The sequence below is a fragment of the Lynx rufus genome, unplaced genomic scaffold (assembly GCF_022079265.1).
Source record: "Lynx rufus isolate CCGP_SWC_20201006 ecotype Redwood Valley unplaced genomic scaffold, mLynRuf1.p SCAF_8, whole genome shotgun sequence".
In the NCBI taxonomy this organism is placed as follows: Eukaryota; Metazoa; Chordata; class Mammalia; order Carnivora; family Felidae; genus Lynx; species Lynx rufus.
In genome coordinates, this window is record NW_025814896.1 from 23657211 (window position 1) to 23676163 (window position 18953).

General features: G+C 51.4%; 1 protein-coding gene across 1 annotated transcript in view; it reads left to right on the top strand.

The window, feature by feature from the left end:
• The first annotated feature begins 2200 nt into the window (after positions 1 to 2200).
• The window catches only part of LOC124503533 (fer-1-like protein 4), a 33516-nt gene continuing 16763 nt past the window's right edge, over positions 2201 to 18953 (top strand). Inside the window, exons 1-28 of the mRNA XM_047068636.1 lie at positions 2201 to 2279; positions 2542 to 2597; positions 2963 to 3051; positions 3152 to 3251; positions 4388 to 4479; positions 4675 to 4716; positions 5013 to 5177; positions 5678 to 5738; positions 5865 to 5996; positions 6259 to 6321; positions 6402 to 6486; positions 6722 to 6881; positions 7002 to 7185; positions 7263 to 7449; positions 8055 to 8413; positions 8722 to 8830; positions 9022 to 9196; positions 9308 to 9428; positions 9854 to 9954; positions 14493 to 14580; positions 14654 to 14770; positions 15138 to 15290; positions 16170 to 16323; positions 16449 to 16573; positions 16989 to 17123; positions 17250 to 17423; positions 17875 to 17991; positions 18128 to 18289. Coding sequence (XP_046924592.1) covers positions 2201 to 2279; positions 2542 to 2597; positions 2963 to 3051; positions 3152 to 3251; positions 4388 to 4479; positions 4675 to 4716; positions 5013 to 5177; positions 5678 to 5738; positions 5865 to 5996; positions 6259 to 6321; positions 6402 to 6486; positions 6722 to 6881; positions 7002 to 7185; positions 7263 to 7449; positions 8055 to 8413; positions 8722 to 8830; positions 9022 to 9196; positions 9308 to 9428; positions 9854 to 9954; positions 14493 to 14580; positions 14654 to 14770; positions 15138 to 15290; positions 16170 to 16323; positions 16449 to 16573; positions 16989 to 17123; positions 17250 to 17423; positions 17875 to 17991; positions 18128 to 18289 — 3585 coding nt within the window. The remainder of the gene's footprint in view (positions 2280 to 2541; positions 2598 to 2962; positions 3052 to 3151; positions 3252 to 4387; positions 4480 to 4674; positions 4717 to 5012; positions 5178 to 5677; positions 5739 to 5864; positions 5997 to 6258; positions 6322 to 6401; positions 6487 to 6721; positions 6882 to 7001; positions 7186 to 7262; positions 7450 to 8054; positions 8414 to 8721; positions 8831 to 9021; positions 9197 to 9307; positions 9429 to 9853; positions 9955 to 14492; positions 14581 to 14653; positions 14771 to 15137; positions 15291 to 16169; positions 16324 to 16448; positions 16574 to 16988; positions 17124 to 17249; positions 17424 to 17874; positions 17992 to 18127; positions 18290 to 18953) is intronic.

Genomic DNA, 18953 nt, shown 5'->3' on the forward strand with positions numbered 1-18953 from the left:
AATCACAGAAAGTCACAAACAGGAGACCAGAGTTCCCAGAACTCCTGCAACAGAATAGAAATTCAGATTTCCAGGTACAATTTAAGAATCTACTTTAGCATTTCTTGAGTGGGTGCAGGAATGTGCATTTTTAACAACCACATGTGTGATCCTCATTAAGGACCACACTTTGAAAAGCAATGCAGAAATAAAGAGAGAGGAAGGAAGGAAGGAAGGAAGGAAGGAAGGAAGGAAGGAAGGAGGGAGGGAAAGTAATGCAGTGCATATGCACATTACATAGCTAGGCAAATAGGTCCAGAAAGGGGAAAGGACTTTCCGGAGACCACACAGTGCATAATAGAGATTAGAATTCCAAAATCCTGCCCTAGAGCCTAGTACTCTTTCTGCCACATCCCATCTTCTTTGGAATGTTAGGAAGTGAAGTGTCAGTTCTTGGGGGGGGGGGTGGAGGGGGAGCGAGAACTTGCCAGGTTGTGTTCCTGCCCAGAAGGGGAGGTGCCTGCATTAGTTTCCAGAAGGGGTGGCTTCAATACCTTGCTTGATTAGATGTCACAGAGTTCAGGGGTAAAGGGAGGGAAAGGCCAGGGCACTGTGAACTAAGAATTCTGGTCCCCCTTTTGGCTTCCTTTGGATCTCAGTGCCCCCATACATCAGCGGAGGAGGGGAAGCCCTCCCCCAACATCTGGAATCTTGAGGTCTAACCTGGACCTTGCTTAGAAACAGAACAACCTATGCCTGTTTGTCTGGTGTTTTATAGACCTCAAAACTCAATTGAGCAGCCTACACCTGGGACACAGAACAAGGCTTTCCAACCCCACTATTGAGTTGAAGAAGCTGAAGCACAAGGAGGCATCATGTCTGGCTTAAGGCCACAAAGCAAGACCTAGCTCCTCTGATGGTCTAAATTTTATGTCTGCTGCCACCTAATACATTCCTCGTACACAGGTCAAAATGACAGATCACAGGTCCCAAAACACACCCTGCATTCCCTCCCACTGCCTGGATGTCCGTCTCTGCTCAACTCCTGTCCTTAAAGTCCATTTTATTTCTTTTATTATTTCTTTTTTAAAGTAGGCTCCATGCTCAGTATGGGGCTTGAACTCATCACCCTGGATCAAGAGTCGTATGCTGTACTGACTGAGCCAGACAGGTGCCCCCTCAAAGCCCATTTTAAGCACCTCTGGCCTCCCTCTTCTTGAGCTCCTGAGTCCTGACCCTTTCCTGTTCTGATGGGAATTACAGTCTTTCTAGGCCTTGTTTGATGTTGGAGTCCATGAAGCTACTGGAAGACAGAGAACATGTCCAATTCACCGCTGTGGCTGCACCCCTTCCCCCACAGGGTAGCATAGCACAAGTCCTACATATAGGAGGTGTCATTAAATAGAATAACTAAATAGATGGCCAGGATACACACTCAACACATAGTTACAATCACACATGGGTTCAAACTACCAGATACATTCATTCCTTCATTCAGTAAAAATACTGCGCATCTGTTTAAGGATATGGGAGGAGCTTAATGTGCAGCATGCACAATTACTCAATATTTTATAGGCAAGTTCAAGAGTTTGCAGACTCCCTGCAGCCTATCTATGTAAGACCCCAAGTTAAGGACCTCTGTTTTCTGGTTAGGAAGTGTTTTGAATACCTGCTATGTGCAAGCTAGGGACACACATTCAACCACTCATTATTTCAAATGTGTTGAATGCCTGTAGTACTAATGCTGGGGGCTCGGGGATTCATTTATCAATCCGCCCATTTATTTAAAAAGTTTTTTGAGGGTCTACCATGCACCAGACCCTGAGCTTGGCATTGAGGACAGAGAGATGAAAAAGGAGCACCATGAGACCCGTGCCCTTGAGGCCTCATTGGCTAGTGGGGACAAACTAGGGTCCTGTCTTTCCCCTTGGCTCCATCCCCACCCTATCCCAGCTCCCACTTCACAAGGGTGGATGCAGGGTGGAGGCTGAAGCTGGAAGAGGCAGGGAGGACAGAGCAGACCACAGCGACCTTACCTCCTTCTCTCAGTCCTTCAGCTCTCTCTTCACCCATGACCCCCCAAGCCTGCCTGTGTGTTTGACTAAAGGGCAGGGATTGCTGAACTTGCTGGGTGAGTCCAGTGAGTCAGAGGTGATTCAGGTGAACAGGCAGGTTGGCAGGAGGGCAGACGGGCAGAGGGAGAGCCAGTGGCCCGGGGACAATGGCTCTGATCGTGCGTGTGCGGCGACTGACGGGGCTGCCAGGCAGCCATGACCGACAAGTGAGGCTCAGCTTCCGGGGTGAGGCTTGTAGGGGTGCTCTAAGGATTTTTGCAACTGGGGTGCTCCCATTCCTCCTCCTTAGGCCCCCCAATCCAGTGCCTAGGCATCTCTCCAGTCTGTCTCTTCTCTCCTCTAGCCCATTTTTCTGCCTCTTTCCCCTCCATCTACTACCTTTCTCCATGGGTAAGCCCAGCCCAGGGGGACTGGACCTTGTGCTGGGTGTGTATGTGTGTGATTTGTGGGAAGGGGCTGATAACTGACTAGTTTTGATTCTGAGCAGGCTTCACCCAGAAAACAAGGAAAATTCACTGTGGTCAAGAAGCAGATATTGGTGAGGTGAGTGGGGTTGGGTCCTGGATAGGGAGACATTGATCTGTGCTCATGTAAGTCCCTCCTCAGATGAGTTGGGGGGCATATTCCTGGTTTTGGGGGGCTGTGTTCTCAGGAAGTGGAGTTAGTCTCTCAGGCTTGAAAAGACAAGACTGGGGGGATTAGTTCTTGATTGGTAGTTACCCTCAGATCAGCCCTAGTTTGCAGTCAATCCTGTGTGGGGGGAGGGGTTGTTCCAGGTTTGGGACATTGGTCATCAAGTTAGCTCCAACTTTGGAGGGTTGGATCCTATCTCCTGGCTAGGATAGGCTCTGGATTGGGGGTCAGGGTAAGTCCAGCATTGTGTGTCACAAGATTCCTCTTATCTCCAGCTGTTCCACTGGCCACACTACGGGGCTCCGCTGGCTGCAGAATGTCTGTCTGTGCAGGTGGTTAACTGCAGCCGTGTGTTCAGCCCCAGGTGAGTAGGCCTGGGGAAGCCAAGGATGCAGGTGGGGCTGGACATGGTAAGAGGGGATATTTCCCTGGGTCATTCTTTTACCCCCATGTCACATCCCCAGGTCTCTGGGGACCCTGGTGATCTCCCTGCAGCAGCTACAGCGTACTGGGCATTTGGTGCTACGGGAGGCCCTAGTGGATGAGAATCTGCAGGTATCCCCGGTGAGTCTCACCAGTCCTCAGCCTGCCACCCTCAAGCCTGAGTGTCCTTCTAGATAAGAGAGTTCCATTTTTCAGAGAGGAAAACCCAGATCCAGACAGGAGTGGTAACAAGGCCTCCCAGCCAGGGCTTCTTTCATTGTAGCCCCTGCCTTAGTCCCACATGGGCCAAGAGCCATTCTGTGCTGCTCCCTACCCGGTACAGACTCAGTTCTTGTGGGAGGCAGAGATGAATCTGACTGAATTTTCCTGGTGTTTCATGGAGGGTCATCTAACCTGGTAGGAATGGACCTGGGTTCAAATCTCAGATCCACCATTTCCCTACTGATAACCTGAACAAGTTATTTAGCTTCACCAAACTGTTTCCTCATTTACCTTATATGGAGTCATAGGAAATGTTGAACTTTTCAATCAGTCTGTTGTTTGTTGAGCTCTGATTATAAGCTGTGCCGTGTGTGTTGTGCTGGGCAATAAGGATTGAGTGGTGAGCAAAACCAGATAAGGATTTGCCCTCTTAGAGTTCTGTATCTAAAGAGAGAGGCAAATATTAAACAAATATTCACACAAATAAATGCAAAATTGTCACAGATGTGTGTTACAAAAGAGCTGGTAGGACCCTGGGAAAGGGTATAACCAAGGGATGTAACCTATATGGGGGTCAGCAAAAATTCCCTGAGGAAGTACTGGTTGAACTTGGAATGGAAGGATGACAGGAGTTAACTAAGTGGGAGGGGAGAAGGTTTCAGGCAGAAGAACTGGCATATGCAAAATCCCAGTGCTCTGAGAGAGCATAACTGGGGTGCAGGGCAGGAGCAGACCCCATATTAGATAGGACTGGAAAGGTTGGCAGGAGTCAGACCATGCAGAGCTATGAGGGCCACAGTAATGAATTTCCAAGAGCAACGAGAGAATTTTAGAGTCATGTTTGGCCTCTTCAAGAGGTAACATGCTCATGCTAAGTTTTTCATAGGTTGTAGTTAGTCAATATTATTAATGACCAGAGAGGAACCACAAAGTCACCACGGATGCAGGCCAGGAGGGTCTCTGTTTATAGGTGGAGTAAAAGGCATTGTCCTTGGACTTCTCTTAGCCCGAGACAGTTCAGGGGGCTCTAGGGCACATTGTGTGTCTGTTTTCAGATCCAGGTGGAACTTGACCTGAAGTATCAGCCCCCAGAGGGTGCAGCTGGAGCCTGGGCAGAGGAGGACTTTGGAGCATCCATCCGGGACAGGTACCCCACCTCTTGCCCCCTGCAATCTAAGCAAGGCCTGATTGTCCCAGCCCAGGTAGGCCTTGGGAAGGCAGAAGTGGTACCTAATTCCTCTCTGGATCTGCTGGATGTGGTGACCCTTGGCCCTGTGCTGCCTGGGTTGCAGCTCTGTAGTCAAGCCTGGCCCCTCACTCCTTTCATTTATCCTCCTTCTAGCTCAGAGCTGATCATCCCCAACGTGGGCTTCCAGGAGCTGGAGTAAGTATGTGGGGATGGTCTGGGGTTACCAAGTCAGTCTTGGTTGGGATTTAGGAGTCAGTGATAAAGGGTCAGTCCCACCGTCTGGGATCAGTATTGGATCAATTCCAGGGTGAGAAGTCAGTCCTAGAATCAGGGGTCAATTCCGGAATTAGGGATCCCAGATTAGGGGTCAGTCCTGGAAATAGTGGGGTCAGCCTAAGGGTCAGAGGTCAGTCCTAGGGTCAGGGAAATCAAGGGTGCCCAGAGAGGAGGGACAGGTTCCAGACATGTCCCTTGAAGGCCTTTCCTATCAGGCCTGGGGAGGCCCGGCTGGAGCGGCAGGCAGTGGCATTGGGCCACAGGCTAGTTCGAGGCCTAGCTCAGCAGGACAATGAAGATGGTGAGCTGGAGCTGGAGCTGGATCTGGAGGATGAGCCTGATGTGGAGCTTTCTGGAGTTGTGTTCAGCCACCTCAGGAGGTAACTTGTACCCACACCTGCTCCCATACCCACCAGTGTGTCAACCTTAGGCACTTATTCATGTAGGCCCATGCTCATCCACACTCACAAACAGCCCCAGGGTATGGGTGAGTAGATGTCCTAGAGTTAAGGCATAGACACTGCCACATTCACACACACAGTTACACTGGCACACATAGAGCTTCTGGAGCCCATGTAGGGGACGAAAGCTTGAGGAGGGTAGGGAATTTTGTCTCTTTTGTTCACTGCAGTGTCCCAGGACCTAGAATAGTGTTTGTTGGTACATAGTAGGTGCCCAACAAATCTTTGTTGAATGAATGAATGGTTTCAGGGCTCCAGGAATGAGTCACATTCTGGGTGTAGGGTTGAGATGGATGCAAGACAGACTGGAAGGATTCAGAATCCAGAAGAGAGGAGATCTTATCCCTAGCACTGAGCAAAAGTACGTAGGTGATAGGGGAGAGGAAGTGAAGTGAGAGCTGACCTTGTACTTCTGGCAGTCGCACCCGGGGCCTGGCTCGAGGGGATCCTTTCCAGATGTCCAGAGCTCAGGACTTCCAGGTACCACTCCTCCTCTAGACCCTAGCCGTTGGTGAATACCACCCACTCTCCACACACGTGGTTCCCCTGCCCTCCTCCTTACTTGGCAGGGATGGCTTCCTTTTCTCCTCCTTCTGCACCCTTCAGGTAGGGGTTACAGTGCTGGAGGCCCAGAAGCTGGTTGGAGTCAACATTAACCCCTATGTGGCAGTGCGTGTGGGGGAGCAGCGCCGAGTGACCGCCACGCAACGCGGGACTAATTGCCCCTTCTACAACGAGGTGTGTGCCACCAAGGAAGAATGGGGCTTGACAAGAGAATGGGAAAGACCCAGCATGTACCCAGTCCGCAGAGGGGACGTGGCCTAGGTGGAACTGAGCAAGTGCCTGCGGTCAAGAGGGGCTTGATGAAGGAGAGGGTACAAAGAGGCGCCAGCAGGGGAAGGAGAGCGTTCTTTTTGCAAGAGGCAGGGGCCAGCTGGCGTGAACCCTTCGCATATTACCAATGTTCTTTCGCCTCTCTTGTTTCCCCACTTCAACCTAGTACTTCTTGTTCGAATTTCATGAGACCCGGCTTCACCTCCAAGACTTGCTGCTGGAGATCACGGTAAGGCGGGTAGGGATGAGGGGTTTCCGCCAGAGAACGGAGGATACCGAAGCTCCAAAACTAACACCATTTTCCCCCAGGCTTTCCATTCGCAGGCCCTCCCCTTTATGGCCTCCCAGATAGGCACCTTCAGGATGGACCTGGGCATTATCTTCGACCAGCCAGGTAGCGAACCCTCTCCTGCTTTAGACTCATCTGCACCAAGGGGAACTGACCCTCCGGGCACTGATCCCTAGATACTAACTTCGGAGAGAGAAGCCTCTTGGGAAGGTGGACTTCCATGTACTGCCTCTCCTCCCTACCGAGTCCGACACGAATGCGGGTCAGTGCAGCCCGCCGGTCTCCTCTGACCCGTGGCCTACCCCTCCGTCCCTCCGCCCCTCCGCCCCTCCGCCCCCAGATGGCCACTTCTACCAGAAATGGGCTCCGCTGCACGACCCTCGGGACACCCGCGCTGGGACCAAAGGCTTCGTCAAAGTCACTTTGTCCGTGCGGGCGCGCGGGGATCTGCCTCCTCCGCTACCAGCCCCGGGCCCAGGTCACAGTTCGGACATCGAGAAGTGAGCTGGGGTGAGGGTGGGGGTAAGAATAAGACCGGGCGTGGCCTCCGGGACGCCGTAGCGGGGGTGGTGAAGCCCGACACCGCGGCGTTCCGCGGCCTCAGCGCCCCACTCCCTTAGGAACCTGCTCCTGCCACGCGGGGTGCCGGCCGCGAGGCCGTGGGCACGGCTGCGCGTGCGCGTGTACCGGGCCGAGGGGCTGCCCGCGCTGCGCCCGGGGCTGCTAGGCAGTCTGGCCCGCGCCCTGCAGGACCAGCGCGTCCTCATGGACCCCTACGTGCGCGTGTCCTTCCTGGGGCAGCAGGTAAGTCCCTCCCGTCCCCACTCGGCCGAGGCGCGGGCCCCGGTGCCGTGCTGACCCCACTCCGCCGCGGCCCCCAGGGCGAGACGTCTGTGCGCGGCGAGGCGGCGGCGCCCGAGTGGAACGAGCAGCTGAGCTTCGTGGAGCTCTTCCCGCCGCTGACGCGCGGCCTCCGTCTGCAGCTGCGGGACGACGCACCCTTGGTCGATATGGCCGTCGCCACGCACGTGCTAGACCTGAGGCAGATCTCACACCCGGGCCGCGCGGGTGAGCGCCTGCGGCCAGCGCTTGCTGCCTCCGCCTGGTCCTGCCCGCCCTGGGTCCCTCCCCTGGCCGCAAACTCCAGCCCTGCTATCCCGCTCCGCCCCTCCACCCAGCACCAAGCCGTCCCCGCCCTTCGGGGCCTCACCTGTCGTCCCCAGACTACAAACCCCACTCTCGGTTTGCCTCTGTTGACAAAATTCTACGGACGGCCGCATATCCAGTAGCCGCGCCAGCTGTGCTCTCCCTGAAGATTTGCACGCAGAGAAAATAAACCCACTCACATCTTGCGTTCACCCCGCCCCTCACGGGATCACCTATAGCTCCGCCCCAATCGTGACTCCACCCCCAGGACTCGGGCTTCTGCAGTAGAGCTACGGGTTGTTTGTCCCAAGGGCCTTTGGGAGCTGGGGTAGATTAGATGTGCTCTCGGGTTTTGGTCCGTAGCTGTCGGTCCGCAGCTGTTCTCAGACTTCCCTCTCAGAGCTGCCAAAGCCCAATCCGACTCCCTGCCCCTTGGACTTGCAGGAGATAAGAGTATGCTGCATAGACTGACCTAGTACCCATCTGCCCCGTGCTTCCCTCCAAAACGCTGTTCTTGTCCCCCACAGCGGGGTTTAACCCCACTTTCGGCCCGGCATGGGTGCCTCTCTATGGCTCTCCCCCCAGTGGGGGACTCCGGGATGGTCTTCAAAGTCTCAATGAAGGCCTTGGCCAAGGCATTTGGTTCCGCGGCCGCCTGCTGGTTGCTGTGTCCATGGAAGTATCGGAAGGGAGAGCTGAACCTGAGCCTCCCCAGGCCCCACAGGGGCCCAGATTGTCCAGGCTCATGAGAAAGAAGAAGAAAGCCAGGGGGGGCCAGACCCCAACCGGGATCCCACAGCACCTGGATGCCAGTCCCAGTGGTGATGGTCCTGAGATTCCTGGTGCCATGGAGGTGGAGGTGGAGGACTTGCTGCCTCTGCCAGAGGTGGGAGCTGGGGTTTTAGCAAAGGGAGGGGGTCACTCTCAGCTCTGGAGTAACTGGCTCCCTGGCATTAAACACAGGGGTGGAGTCTGAATTTCTGGGCCTGGATAAAGAATGCAGTGTGTGTATACATGTGCTCTTGTGTATACACATATGTGTGGGGGGGGGGGCTGAGCACTGAGAGGTAGGATACTTGTAGTGGTATTTCTAGGTCTTGGTTGCAGTCTTTCTATCAGCATTGTGGCCAAGCAAAGTTCGGATTGCAACCTGGGTGGGTGGGGGCTGACTGCCGTCTGACCCTCCTTCCTCAGAATGCCCTGGCGCCCTTGCAAGATTTCCTGCTCTTCGGTGTGCTTTTTGAGGCCACCATGATTGACCCTGCCTTGGCCTCTCAGCCCATCAGCTTTGAGATCTCTATCGGTGTGTGGCCTAGCTGAACCCCTGAGGGTCATGGGTTTAAGGGTGGGGATTCTTGTTCCAGACTTAGGCCCCTGGAAGGGAAATTGACCTTCAGTAAGGGGTGGGCTCTGGCTTTTATCGAGGCAGAGTTAGTTTGAAGGAGGGGTCAGACCCTAAGCTGGGTTCCCCCTGACACTTGCTGCTCTGGGCAGGTCGTGCAGGCCGCCTGGAGGAGCAATTGGGCCCAAGGGCCAGGGCTGGGGAGGGAGCGGAGGGCAAGGCCGAGGAGGCACAGCCTCTGCTGGAGACGGAAATGGGAACCGGGCTAGTGTTGGAGGAGGAGCTAGGGACCCCTGCTCAGCGGCCTGAGCCCATGGATGGCAATGGGTGAGTACTCCTGGTGTCTGGAAGGAGGGTGTTGGGAGATCCTCAGTGGCCCAGAACTGCCCCTCGCAGCCTCTGCTCTTCTACCCCCCACCCCCCACCCCTCTGGTACAGGCCGTATTTCTGCTTGCCCCTGCGTCACCGAAAGCCATGTGTGCACGTGTGGAGCCGCTGGGAAGATCACACGTGGCGCCTGCAGAGCACTAACTGTGTGCGGAAAGTGGCCGAGAGGCTGGTGAGAGCGAGGCGGGTGCCCACAGGGAGAGGCTGGGATGTCGGGAAGACTGTGGCCTTTGAAAGGAGCTCTGGAGCAAGGCTAATAGGTAGAGCACCTGGGAGCCAGCATGTCCTAGGTGCAGGGCTAAAGAGCCAAAGAGCTCCGGTGGAACAGAGGAGACCAGAAATTGTGGGAAGACAGGGCTTCAGAATTGATACACCCAGAAAGGGGCCAGGTGAAGGCCATGGGTAGAGCTACTGGGGGCCCAGCCCCACTGCCATGGAGCTGGTAGAGAAAAAGATGGAACCATGACCTGGATGGAGCTGAAGAAGCCCTGGGCATGGAAGTGCGGCAGTGAGTGGGAGAGGCTCTGGAGTGGGGATGTGGTCTAAAAGAGGGAGTCTGCAACCCTTTGACTCTGACCCTCTGGCCCTGTCGCGCAGGACCAGGGGCTGCAGGAGGTTGAGACTCTGCAGCGGAGGCCGGGGCCTGTTGCCTGCACACGGCTCAAGCAGGCGCTGGAAGAGTTGGTGGCAGGGAGCAGGTGAGCTGGGAGCCTCAGCCTCACTGCTGCGGGGCTTCGCGTCAAACTCCAGGGTGAGGGAAACTCGTGGTGGCTGTTTGGAGCCAGGGTGGCTGGAGGCTGCGTTTGCTCCACTCTTCACAGGAGAATAAGGAGATGACGATCCCCATCAAGGGAGCGTCATAGAAACTATTGGGAGTTAGGCCACTCCCCTCCAGTAAACTCCCTTCCAGCTAATCTCCCCTCCTACTTCATGGAGAACATAGAAGCTTCACCTTCCTCCAGCATGTCTACCACCTTGCCAGCTTCTGCACCCATCTGCTCACCTTCCCTCTTGCTATAGTGGAGGAAGGGTCCCTGCTTCCACAGTCATGGCTGTGATCTTGATTTCATCTCTCATCTACGGAGGAACTAGCTCTGCAATTGTCCACTTTCTCTCCTGCAGCATCAACTGGTCCCTAGTTACCAGGTCATTACTGTAACCATGTAAACTTGTTCTAATGACTTCCATCTTTGACCTTCACTGCCCTGAATTCCATAACCTGCTCCCTGCTCCAAGTACTTGGGTCTTTTTCTTTTCTTTTCTTTTCTTTTCTTTCTTTCTTTCTTTCTTTCTTTCTTTCTTTCTTTCTTTCTTTCTTTCTTTCTTTCTTTCTTTCTCTTTCTTTCTTTCCTTCTTTCTTTCATGTTTATTTATTTATTCTGAGAGAGAGAGAGAGCAAGAGATCATGCGAGTGCTCTGGGGAGGGGCAGAAAGAAAGGGAGAGAGAGAGAATTCCAAGTAGGCTCCATGCTGTCAGCACAGACTGTGAGATCATGACCTGAGCTGAAACCAAGAGTTGGACGCTTAACCGAGTCACCCAGGCACCCCATAAGTGTTTTTCTGATCCTCTTCTCAAAAGAGTTATGAATCCATTTATTCAATAATATTTATGGCACTTACTATGCCAGACACTGTTTTAGGTGCAGAAATAACAGTGAAAAAGCATTCTTTTTTTTTTTAAGTTTATTTATTTATTTTGACAGAGACAGAGCAAGCAAAGGAGGGGCAGAGAAAGTGGGGGAGAGAGAATCCCAAGCAGGCTCCACGCTGTCAGCACAGAGCCCAATGCGGGGCTCAAATAACAAACTGTGAGATCATGACCTGATCTGAAACCAAGAGCCAGACGCTTAATTGACTGAGCCCCCAGGTGCCCAGTGAAAAAGCATTCTTGCCCACAAAAATTCCTGAAACTTATATTCTGGTGGGGGATAGTGTGGAGGTTGGATAGAAACAAGTAATAAACATATAAACAATAAGGAAGAAATATAAGAATTATGATAAGGATAGTGTTAGGGAGAAAATAAAGCTAGGAAATATTAGAGAGAGGTGTTGCAATTTTAGAAAGGGTGGCAAAGGGGGGCCACTATGAAGTTGATATGAAGAAGTTGAAGGAGCAAGCTGTATCTGTAAGGGTGTTCCAGACAGAAGGGATAGCATGTGCAAAGGCACTGTGGTGAAATATGCCTGGTGTGTTTGAGGAGGAGGAAGGGAACCAGTGTGACTCTAGCACAGTGAGGAGAGTAGATGAGGCTGCAGTGTGTGTGAGGAAAGGAAGATAATGGTGGGGAGAGGCATGTGGAAGCCTCAATCGCCATTGTAATTACTGTCCGTGGCTTCTTCTCTGATTTACTTGAAGAGCCACTGAAGGTTTTGAAAGGAGAAGGGAAGGGATGTGCTCTGACTTATCCTTTAAAAAGGTCAGTGGGGAAGGGATGATATAAGAGAGGAAGCAAAGAGATTACTAAATAGGACATTGTAATAATCCAGGTGACCAATATTGATGAATCTAATTTAGGGTGGTTGCAGTGGACATAGAATGACATGAATGGATTCAAGAGCAATTTGGGCTTTGAAGGTGACACCTCAGTACTTGTGAATAGAAGGTATAGGGGATGAGGAAAAATGTACAGGAAGGAGTCATGAATGACCCTCAAGATCTTGGCTTGCACAACTGTGTAGATGGTGCTATTTACTGAGCTATGGAAAGCAAGTGAAGGAGGAGGTCTGATGTCAGCGAAGGGAATATCAGAAGCTCATTTTGGGGTATGTTAACTTTGAGATTTCTATTAGACTTATAAGCAGATGTGTCTGTTAGGCTGTTAGCTGTATGAGTTGAGGTCTGGGGAGACTTCTAGGCTGGAAATGAAAAACTGGGAGCTGTAAATACATAGATGGAGCTGGATATGACTGTCTAGGAAGCAGAGAAAAGAGAAACTGAGGGGAGTCTGAGTGGCTCAGTCGGTTAAGCATCCAACTTTGGCTCAGGTCATGATTTCATGGTTCATGGGTTCCAGCCCTGTGTTAGGCTCTGTGCTGACAGCTCAGAGCCTGGAGCCTGTTTCGGATTCTGTGTCTCCTTTTCTCTCTGCCCCTCCCTTGCTCGTTTTCTGTTTCCCTCTCTGTCTCTCAAAAATAAATAAATGTTAAAAATATATATATTAAAAAAAAAAGAGAGAGAGAAACCGAGGATCTGGAGAGCTCCAGCATGTGGAGGTCAGATGAGAGGAGGACTCAGGCAAGGGGCTGCTTGTAGGTGGTCACTTTTCTGTCCCCATATTTCAGCTTCTCAGTGTGAACAGATGCACTTGACCCCACACTCCTTCTTGAAAGACTCTGCTGTTGACTTCTATGCCTCTGGTTTTCCTTCTGCTTCCCTTGCTGTTCTTTCTCTTTCACTTGCTCCTTGTCTCTTCTTGACCTCTACATATTCTAAAGGTTCATGTGATTATGTTCCAGCGCTTTATTCTAAAGCTCTTTTCTCTGTCTACATTCTCTACATTTGTTCCACAAGTGCTACCACCCTTAATCCAGTTTAATTCCTTGTTTGACTTTCTATATAGTGCCATTAAACTGTTTTTCTTTTCACTTTACTGAAATGATTTTATGACTGAAATTATCCTTTGGCAGGGAAATTTCAATGGAAGATTTGTCTGTGTCATATTTTGCTATGTATAGTTTTGGCCAGTATGGTTTTCTTTTTTGGCTATTATTCTACCAGATCCAATTTCCCTAAATCTCATCTTGTGGACCTAAATCTCATCAAGAAGATTTCAGTTTTATTTTATGTTGGTTATTTCTACCCATAGAAGCCTTGGAGCAAAGAGCAATTACTAAGCCAAAAGTGTAACCTCTGGAAGCAGTATTGGATGAAAAATCCTTGGAGTCATTTATTTTCTATCTTTTTGAAAATTTCCATAATAAAAACTTAAGAAATAACCATAGGTCATAAAGGGCCCAAAATATTATGTCTCAAAAAGCATTTTAATTTACCCAGAAAATGTTTTTTCAGCATCGATTAGGTGCCAGGGCCTGGGGGTACAAGTGGTAATCAAAATGAAGTCCCTGCCTTAGGGACTTTCTATTACTTTTTATTTTGAGACACAGATAAAGCAGAATATGAGAATGGAGAAAGTGGCGGGGGCTGTTTAGAAGGGATGACCAGGGAAGATCTGAGAGGAGGTAACATTTGAGTAGAGACCTGAATGAAGAAGGGAAGTGAGCCATGTGAAGATCTAGGGACCGAACATTCTAGCAGAGGGAGCAGCTAATACAAAGGCCTCGAGGTGGTGATGGGCTGGGTGTATTCACGGAGGAGCAGAAAGGCCAGTGTGATGTGATGGTTGGATTGTGCACGAGGGGAGAGGAATGTTTGATGAGGATAGGGGAGATAAAGGGAGCCTGATTATGTAGGGCTTTCTTAAAAATGCTGTTGTTTGAGATGAGAAACCTCTGGAGAGGAGTGAAATGGTCTGGAAAAGCATTGAAAATATCTCTCTGGATGCCATATTGAGAATATTCATGGGGAGAGTAGGAAAGGAGCATAGTAAGACCAGCTAGGAAGCTGCTGCAATTGTTCTAGGCTTGGACTAGGATGGTCCTGGAAAAGGAGAAAAGTGGTCAGATGCTGAACATATTTTGAAGATGGAGCCTGAACAATATGCTGGTGGATTGATGTGGAATAGGAAGGAAAGAAAGAATAGTGAAGGATGTCTCTGAAGTTTTAAAGTAAAACAGATTTTGGCAGGGGAGAGGTGTGTGTGGGGGCGGTAATTGGAAATTATGCACTTGGTTTGGGCATGTAATGTTTGAGCTACCATTAGTTAATGTTGGGATTATAAAGCCCATCTGAGCCTTTAGTGTTCATTGGAATCCCCCAGAACCAGCATGCAGATTCTAGCAGCAGGTCTGGGGCAGGGCGGAGATTCTGCATTTCTAACTAGGTGATACCACTGCTGTTGGTCCTGGGCCAGCTTTGAGTAGCCAGGGCAGTAGATAGTTACATAGTAGTGCCTTCTGGGGCTCCAAAGTGAGGCTGGCCTCTATGAAGTTGGGAGTGGTCCATGTACAGAAGCCATCCTTGGCTTAGGAAAGGGACATCTTTGAGAACATGACTGACAGGAGCTGTGAGGGAGTCTGGGAGGTGGTGGGAGGCCTGCTCTGAGGGAGGTGGTCCCCTAGGGGGTCAGCGTTCCTTCCTCTGACTCCCACCTGCCATGCCCGCTCCTGGTCACTGCAGACAGTTTTGCCATGGTGCTGAGCGCAGGACAATGACCCGGCCCAATGCCCTGGATCGATGCCGAAGGAAACTGCTCGTGCACAGCCTGGTACGGTCTGGGGAAGGGGGATCAGGGGCACCTAGCTGGGGCCCTTCACTCATGTTTCTTCCTGTCCTTCCAGAACCTGTTGGCAAAGCAAGGACTGCGGCTTCTACGGGGTCTGAGACAGGGCAACGTGCAAGAGAAGGTGGCCTTGTCCAAGAAGCTCTTGGCCAAACTGCGCTTCCTGGCCCAGGAGGTAACACCTGGCCACCTATTTCCCTACCCTGCACACCCTGGTGGTGATGGTTGCACAACACTGGTTGATGCACAGCAATGTACTACTGAACTGTACACTTAAAAATGGTTGCAGAGGTAAGTTTTATGCAATGTGTATTTTACCACAATTAAAAAAAAAACAGGAAAAAAAAAAAAGAAGTCAGGTTGGACTTTGAGGTTGCCTGTGGGGCATCCAAGAGAGATATGTCTAGGAGGCAGGTGGCTCTATGGATCTGGGGTTTAAGGGTATGTGTCAGGGCTAAGATGGATGCTTTGTCCATCGGACCAGTGGAAGCTGCAGCACAGGTGGTCTCAGCTCCATCCATGACCCAGTTCTCTGCCCACAGCCCCAGCCACCCCTCCCAGATGTGCTAGTCTGGATGCTCAGTGGGCGGCGCCGAGTGGCCTGGGCCCGGATCCCTGCCCAGGATGTGCTGTTCTCTGTGGTCGAGGAGGAGCGAGGCCGGGACTGCGGGAAGATCCAGAGTCTGCTGCTCTCGGTGAGGGGTGTGGGTTGCTGGAGACTGGAGTGGGGTGAGGCTCCTAGGGTGGGGGCAGGGGGCATGAAGTGGAAGGCTGTGGTTCCCATCAGGGTGTCCCCAAACTCTTTGTTGTATTTTAAAAAACTTAAAATTTTCTTATTTAAAACTTTTTTTTCAATTAAAAAAATTTTAAGTTATAAAATGTCTTATTTTAATTTTTAAATTTTTTACATTTAATATTTACTTAAAGATTATTATTCTTTTTAAAAGTATACGTGAACTCTTTTCAATTATCCTAAAAGCCAAAAGGAGATTGTACCTTTACCTAGGTCCACTTTGATGTGAGAAAAACACCAAGTTTTGTCAGCTCTGGGCCTGCACTGGCCCTTTTGCTGACCAGGCTCTGATAGACCGTCAGGTGACCAGAATGGGAGAGTGATGAGTCTGTTCCTTATAAGTACAGCTGGTTTGGGGGCAACATGCTTCTAATCAAGGTGTCCCTGGAATAGATGCCAGCAAAGGTCCCTAGTGCTAAGAAGCAGTGACTGTTGGGGTAGGGAACAGGGCATCTAAATGTGTTGGGGCTCAGAGGACAGAGGGGGTAAGCGTGGGGTGTGGCAGTGAAGAGCTTAGAGTGCATTTTGGGGGAATGGGGTTTGGTATAGGAAGTGACGGTGTTGGGGCCAGAGGACTAGGTTATGGGAGTGTTCAGGGTAATGGGTACTGGATAGACGGCATGGAGTGGGGTGTAGGGATAGGGTACAGGGAGTACTCTTTGGCTTCGGCACTGGGAAGTGGTCTGGTGATACAGAGAGTATGGGCACACCCTGGGGGTGCAGGGACAGGTCTAGGGGGGTGGTAAGAGGTGGGGCCTAACATGCCACCTCCCTGCAATAGGCACCTGGGGCAGCTCCAGGCGAAGTCTGTGCCAAGCTGGAGCTCTTCCTGTGGCTAGGGCTGGGCAAACAAGCCAAGGCCTGCACCTCAGAGCTCCCCCAGGACCTGCTGCCCGAGCCCTCTGCGGGGCTGCCCCACCACCTGTGCCGGGATGGTGAGTACAGCTCGACACTTGCCTCACGTGCGGGGCTAGATGCTCAGCTGGGGGTTTGGAGGGGTCTGGGGTCAGGGACTCCGGTGGTCCCCTGAACAAACATCTCTTTCTTGCCCCCACCGCAGACTTCAGCTACTTCCAGCTCCGGGCCCACTTGTACCAGGCCCGAGGGGTGTTGGCAGCAGATGACAGTGGGCTTTCGGACCCATTTGCTCGAGTCCTCATCTCTACCCAGTGCCAGACCACACAGGTGAGGGCTGCACTGGGATGTTGTGGGAAGCGGGGGGCTCTGGGAGACAGAGTGGGGTGAGGGCTGAGCTTTTCCTCAGGCCCTAAGTCTCTTTTCCTGCTCTGGATTTTCAGGACAGGATGCTGGATTGAGCCGCCCTGGTTTAGAGGGTGGCGTAGAACTAGAGGGCCTTCCGGATGAGGAATTGTTTTGAGGGGTTGACTGTAGGATTAGCCCCAAGGGTGGCAGTTTACAGTTAGGGGGACCAGGCTCCAACCCCACTCTGGCGGGCTGTTTCATCTTCACCACACTCTCCCTCCTTTTGTGGTAAACAGCTGCTTAAAGTATCACTTCAGGGCAAGAGTGCTCATGTGGGATGTATGTTGGCGATTCCTTTGATGCCTGCCTTTGACTCCCTCTCTGCATGGCCCCCAAGGTCCTGGAGCAGACGCTGAGTCCCCTGTGGGATGAGCTCTTGGTGTTTGATCAGCTGATTGTAGACGGGAGGAGGGAGCATCTGCAGGAGGAGCCTCCATTAGTGGTCGTCAATGTCTTTGACCACAATAAGTTTGTGAGTGTGGCCTGGGCCCCATCTGTGTTCCCACCCCCGAGTGCCCCCCACTCCTCATCTTGATGCTCCCTTCCCCTGGCTCTGGAGCATCTTCTAGTTTTGTCTTAACTGCCCTGCTCTCTGCAGGGCCCCCCTGTGTTCCTGGGAAGGGCACTGGCCACCCCGAGGGTGAAGCTGACAGAGGACCCTTACCAACGCCCTGAGCTACAGTTCTTCCCCCTAAGAAAGGGGCCCCGGGCAGCTGGAGAGCTCATTGCCACCTTTGAACTCATTGAACTGGACTACAGTGGCCGGTTTGAGGTCAGAATACCCTGGCCTAGCCGGCACAGGCTGTGGACTCTTATATTCTATCAGGTTGTCTGCCTCCAGAGAATATGGAACATGGGCATGTCCTGGGATTACCCCTCCAAGTATTTTACCCCCAGAAAATGCAGGCTGCAGATCTGTCTTGCAGTCACCTCATTGGACTTCCCAACTTCAGGGAACATTAGAAGTACACATATCGTGGGTTCCTTTTGCCAGGCCTTCCACCCTAGAGACAGACCCTAGGCTGCAGCTTGATCCTCATGCCTCAGACACCCACCTTCCTGTGCATGACTGCTTCCTGAGATATGCTCCTCCTGCCCATCCAGCCTTTTTAGTTCCTCTGGATTTATATTTCACTGGCAGCTCTCAATATCCCTTCCCCAAGCCCACATTTCCCTCCTTTGGCCTGATTCCTCCTTGACCTCTGATCTCTTGCCCCCTGCAGCCCTCAGTGCCCAGTGATGTAGAGCCCCAGGATCTGACACCACTGGCCGAGCCCCTCTCCGGGCGCCTGTCCCTGCCACCTAACGTGCGTCCAGTACTCAGGGAGTTCCGTGTTGAGGTATCGTCAGTCACACATCCCTCCCACCCCCACCACATACACACACACACACACACACACACACACACACACACACACACACCTGGGTGCCTTCTGTCAAGTGCAGGCCCCTGAATTTCTCACTTCCTGACCCCAGGTGCTGTTCTGGGGTCTGAGGGGTCTCGGCCGTGTGCATCTGTTTGAAGTGGAGCAGCCCCAGGTTGTGCTGGAGGTGGCTGGGCGACGTGTGGAGTCGGAGGTCCTGGCCAGTTACCGTGAGAACCCCAATTTCACTGAGCTTGTCAGGCATCTGACAGTGGTGAGGACATGGGCTGGGAGCAAGAAATGCTGGGTTAACAAGTGAAAGGGCAGTGGGATGGTGAATTCCTAGCCAGTCATCTTAGGTTAGTCAAGGGATCAGCAAATATTTTTAAATTTATTTTTAAATTAATATTATTATTATTTTTAATTTACATCCAAATTAGTTAACATATAGTATAATGATAACTTCAGGAATAGAATTTAGTGATTCATCATTACATATAATACCCAGTGCTCATCCCAACAAATGTCCTCCTTAATGTCCCTTGCCCATTTAGCCCATCCCCCCACCCCAAACCCCTCCAGCAGCCCTCAGTTCGCTCTCTGTATTTAAGTCTCTTATGGTTTGTCTCCCTTCCTGTTTTTATACTGTTTTTGCTTCTCTTCCCTTATGTTCATCTATTTTTTATCTTAAATTCCACATAAGACTGAAATCATATTTGTCTCTCTCTGACTGACTTATTTCACTTATTGCTAGAGTAATATACTCTAGTTCCATCCATGTTGTTGCAAATGGCAAGATTGCATTCTTTTTGATTTCCAAGTAATACTCCATTGTATATGTATACCACATCTTCTTCTTCTTCTTTTTTAATGCTTATTTTTGAGAGAGAGAGACAGAACATGAGTGGGAGAGGGGCAGAGAGAGAGAGGAAGACACA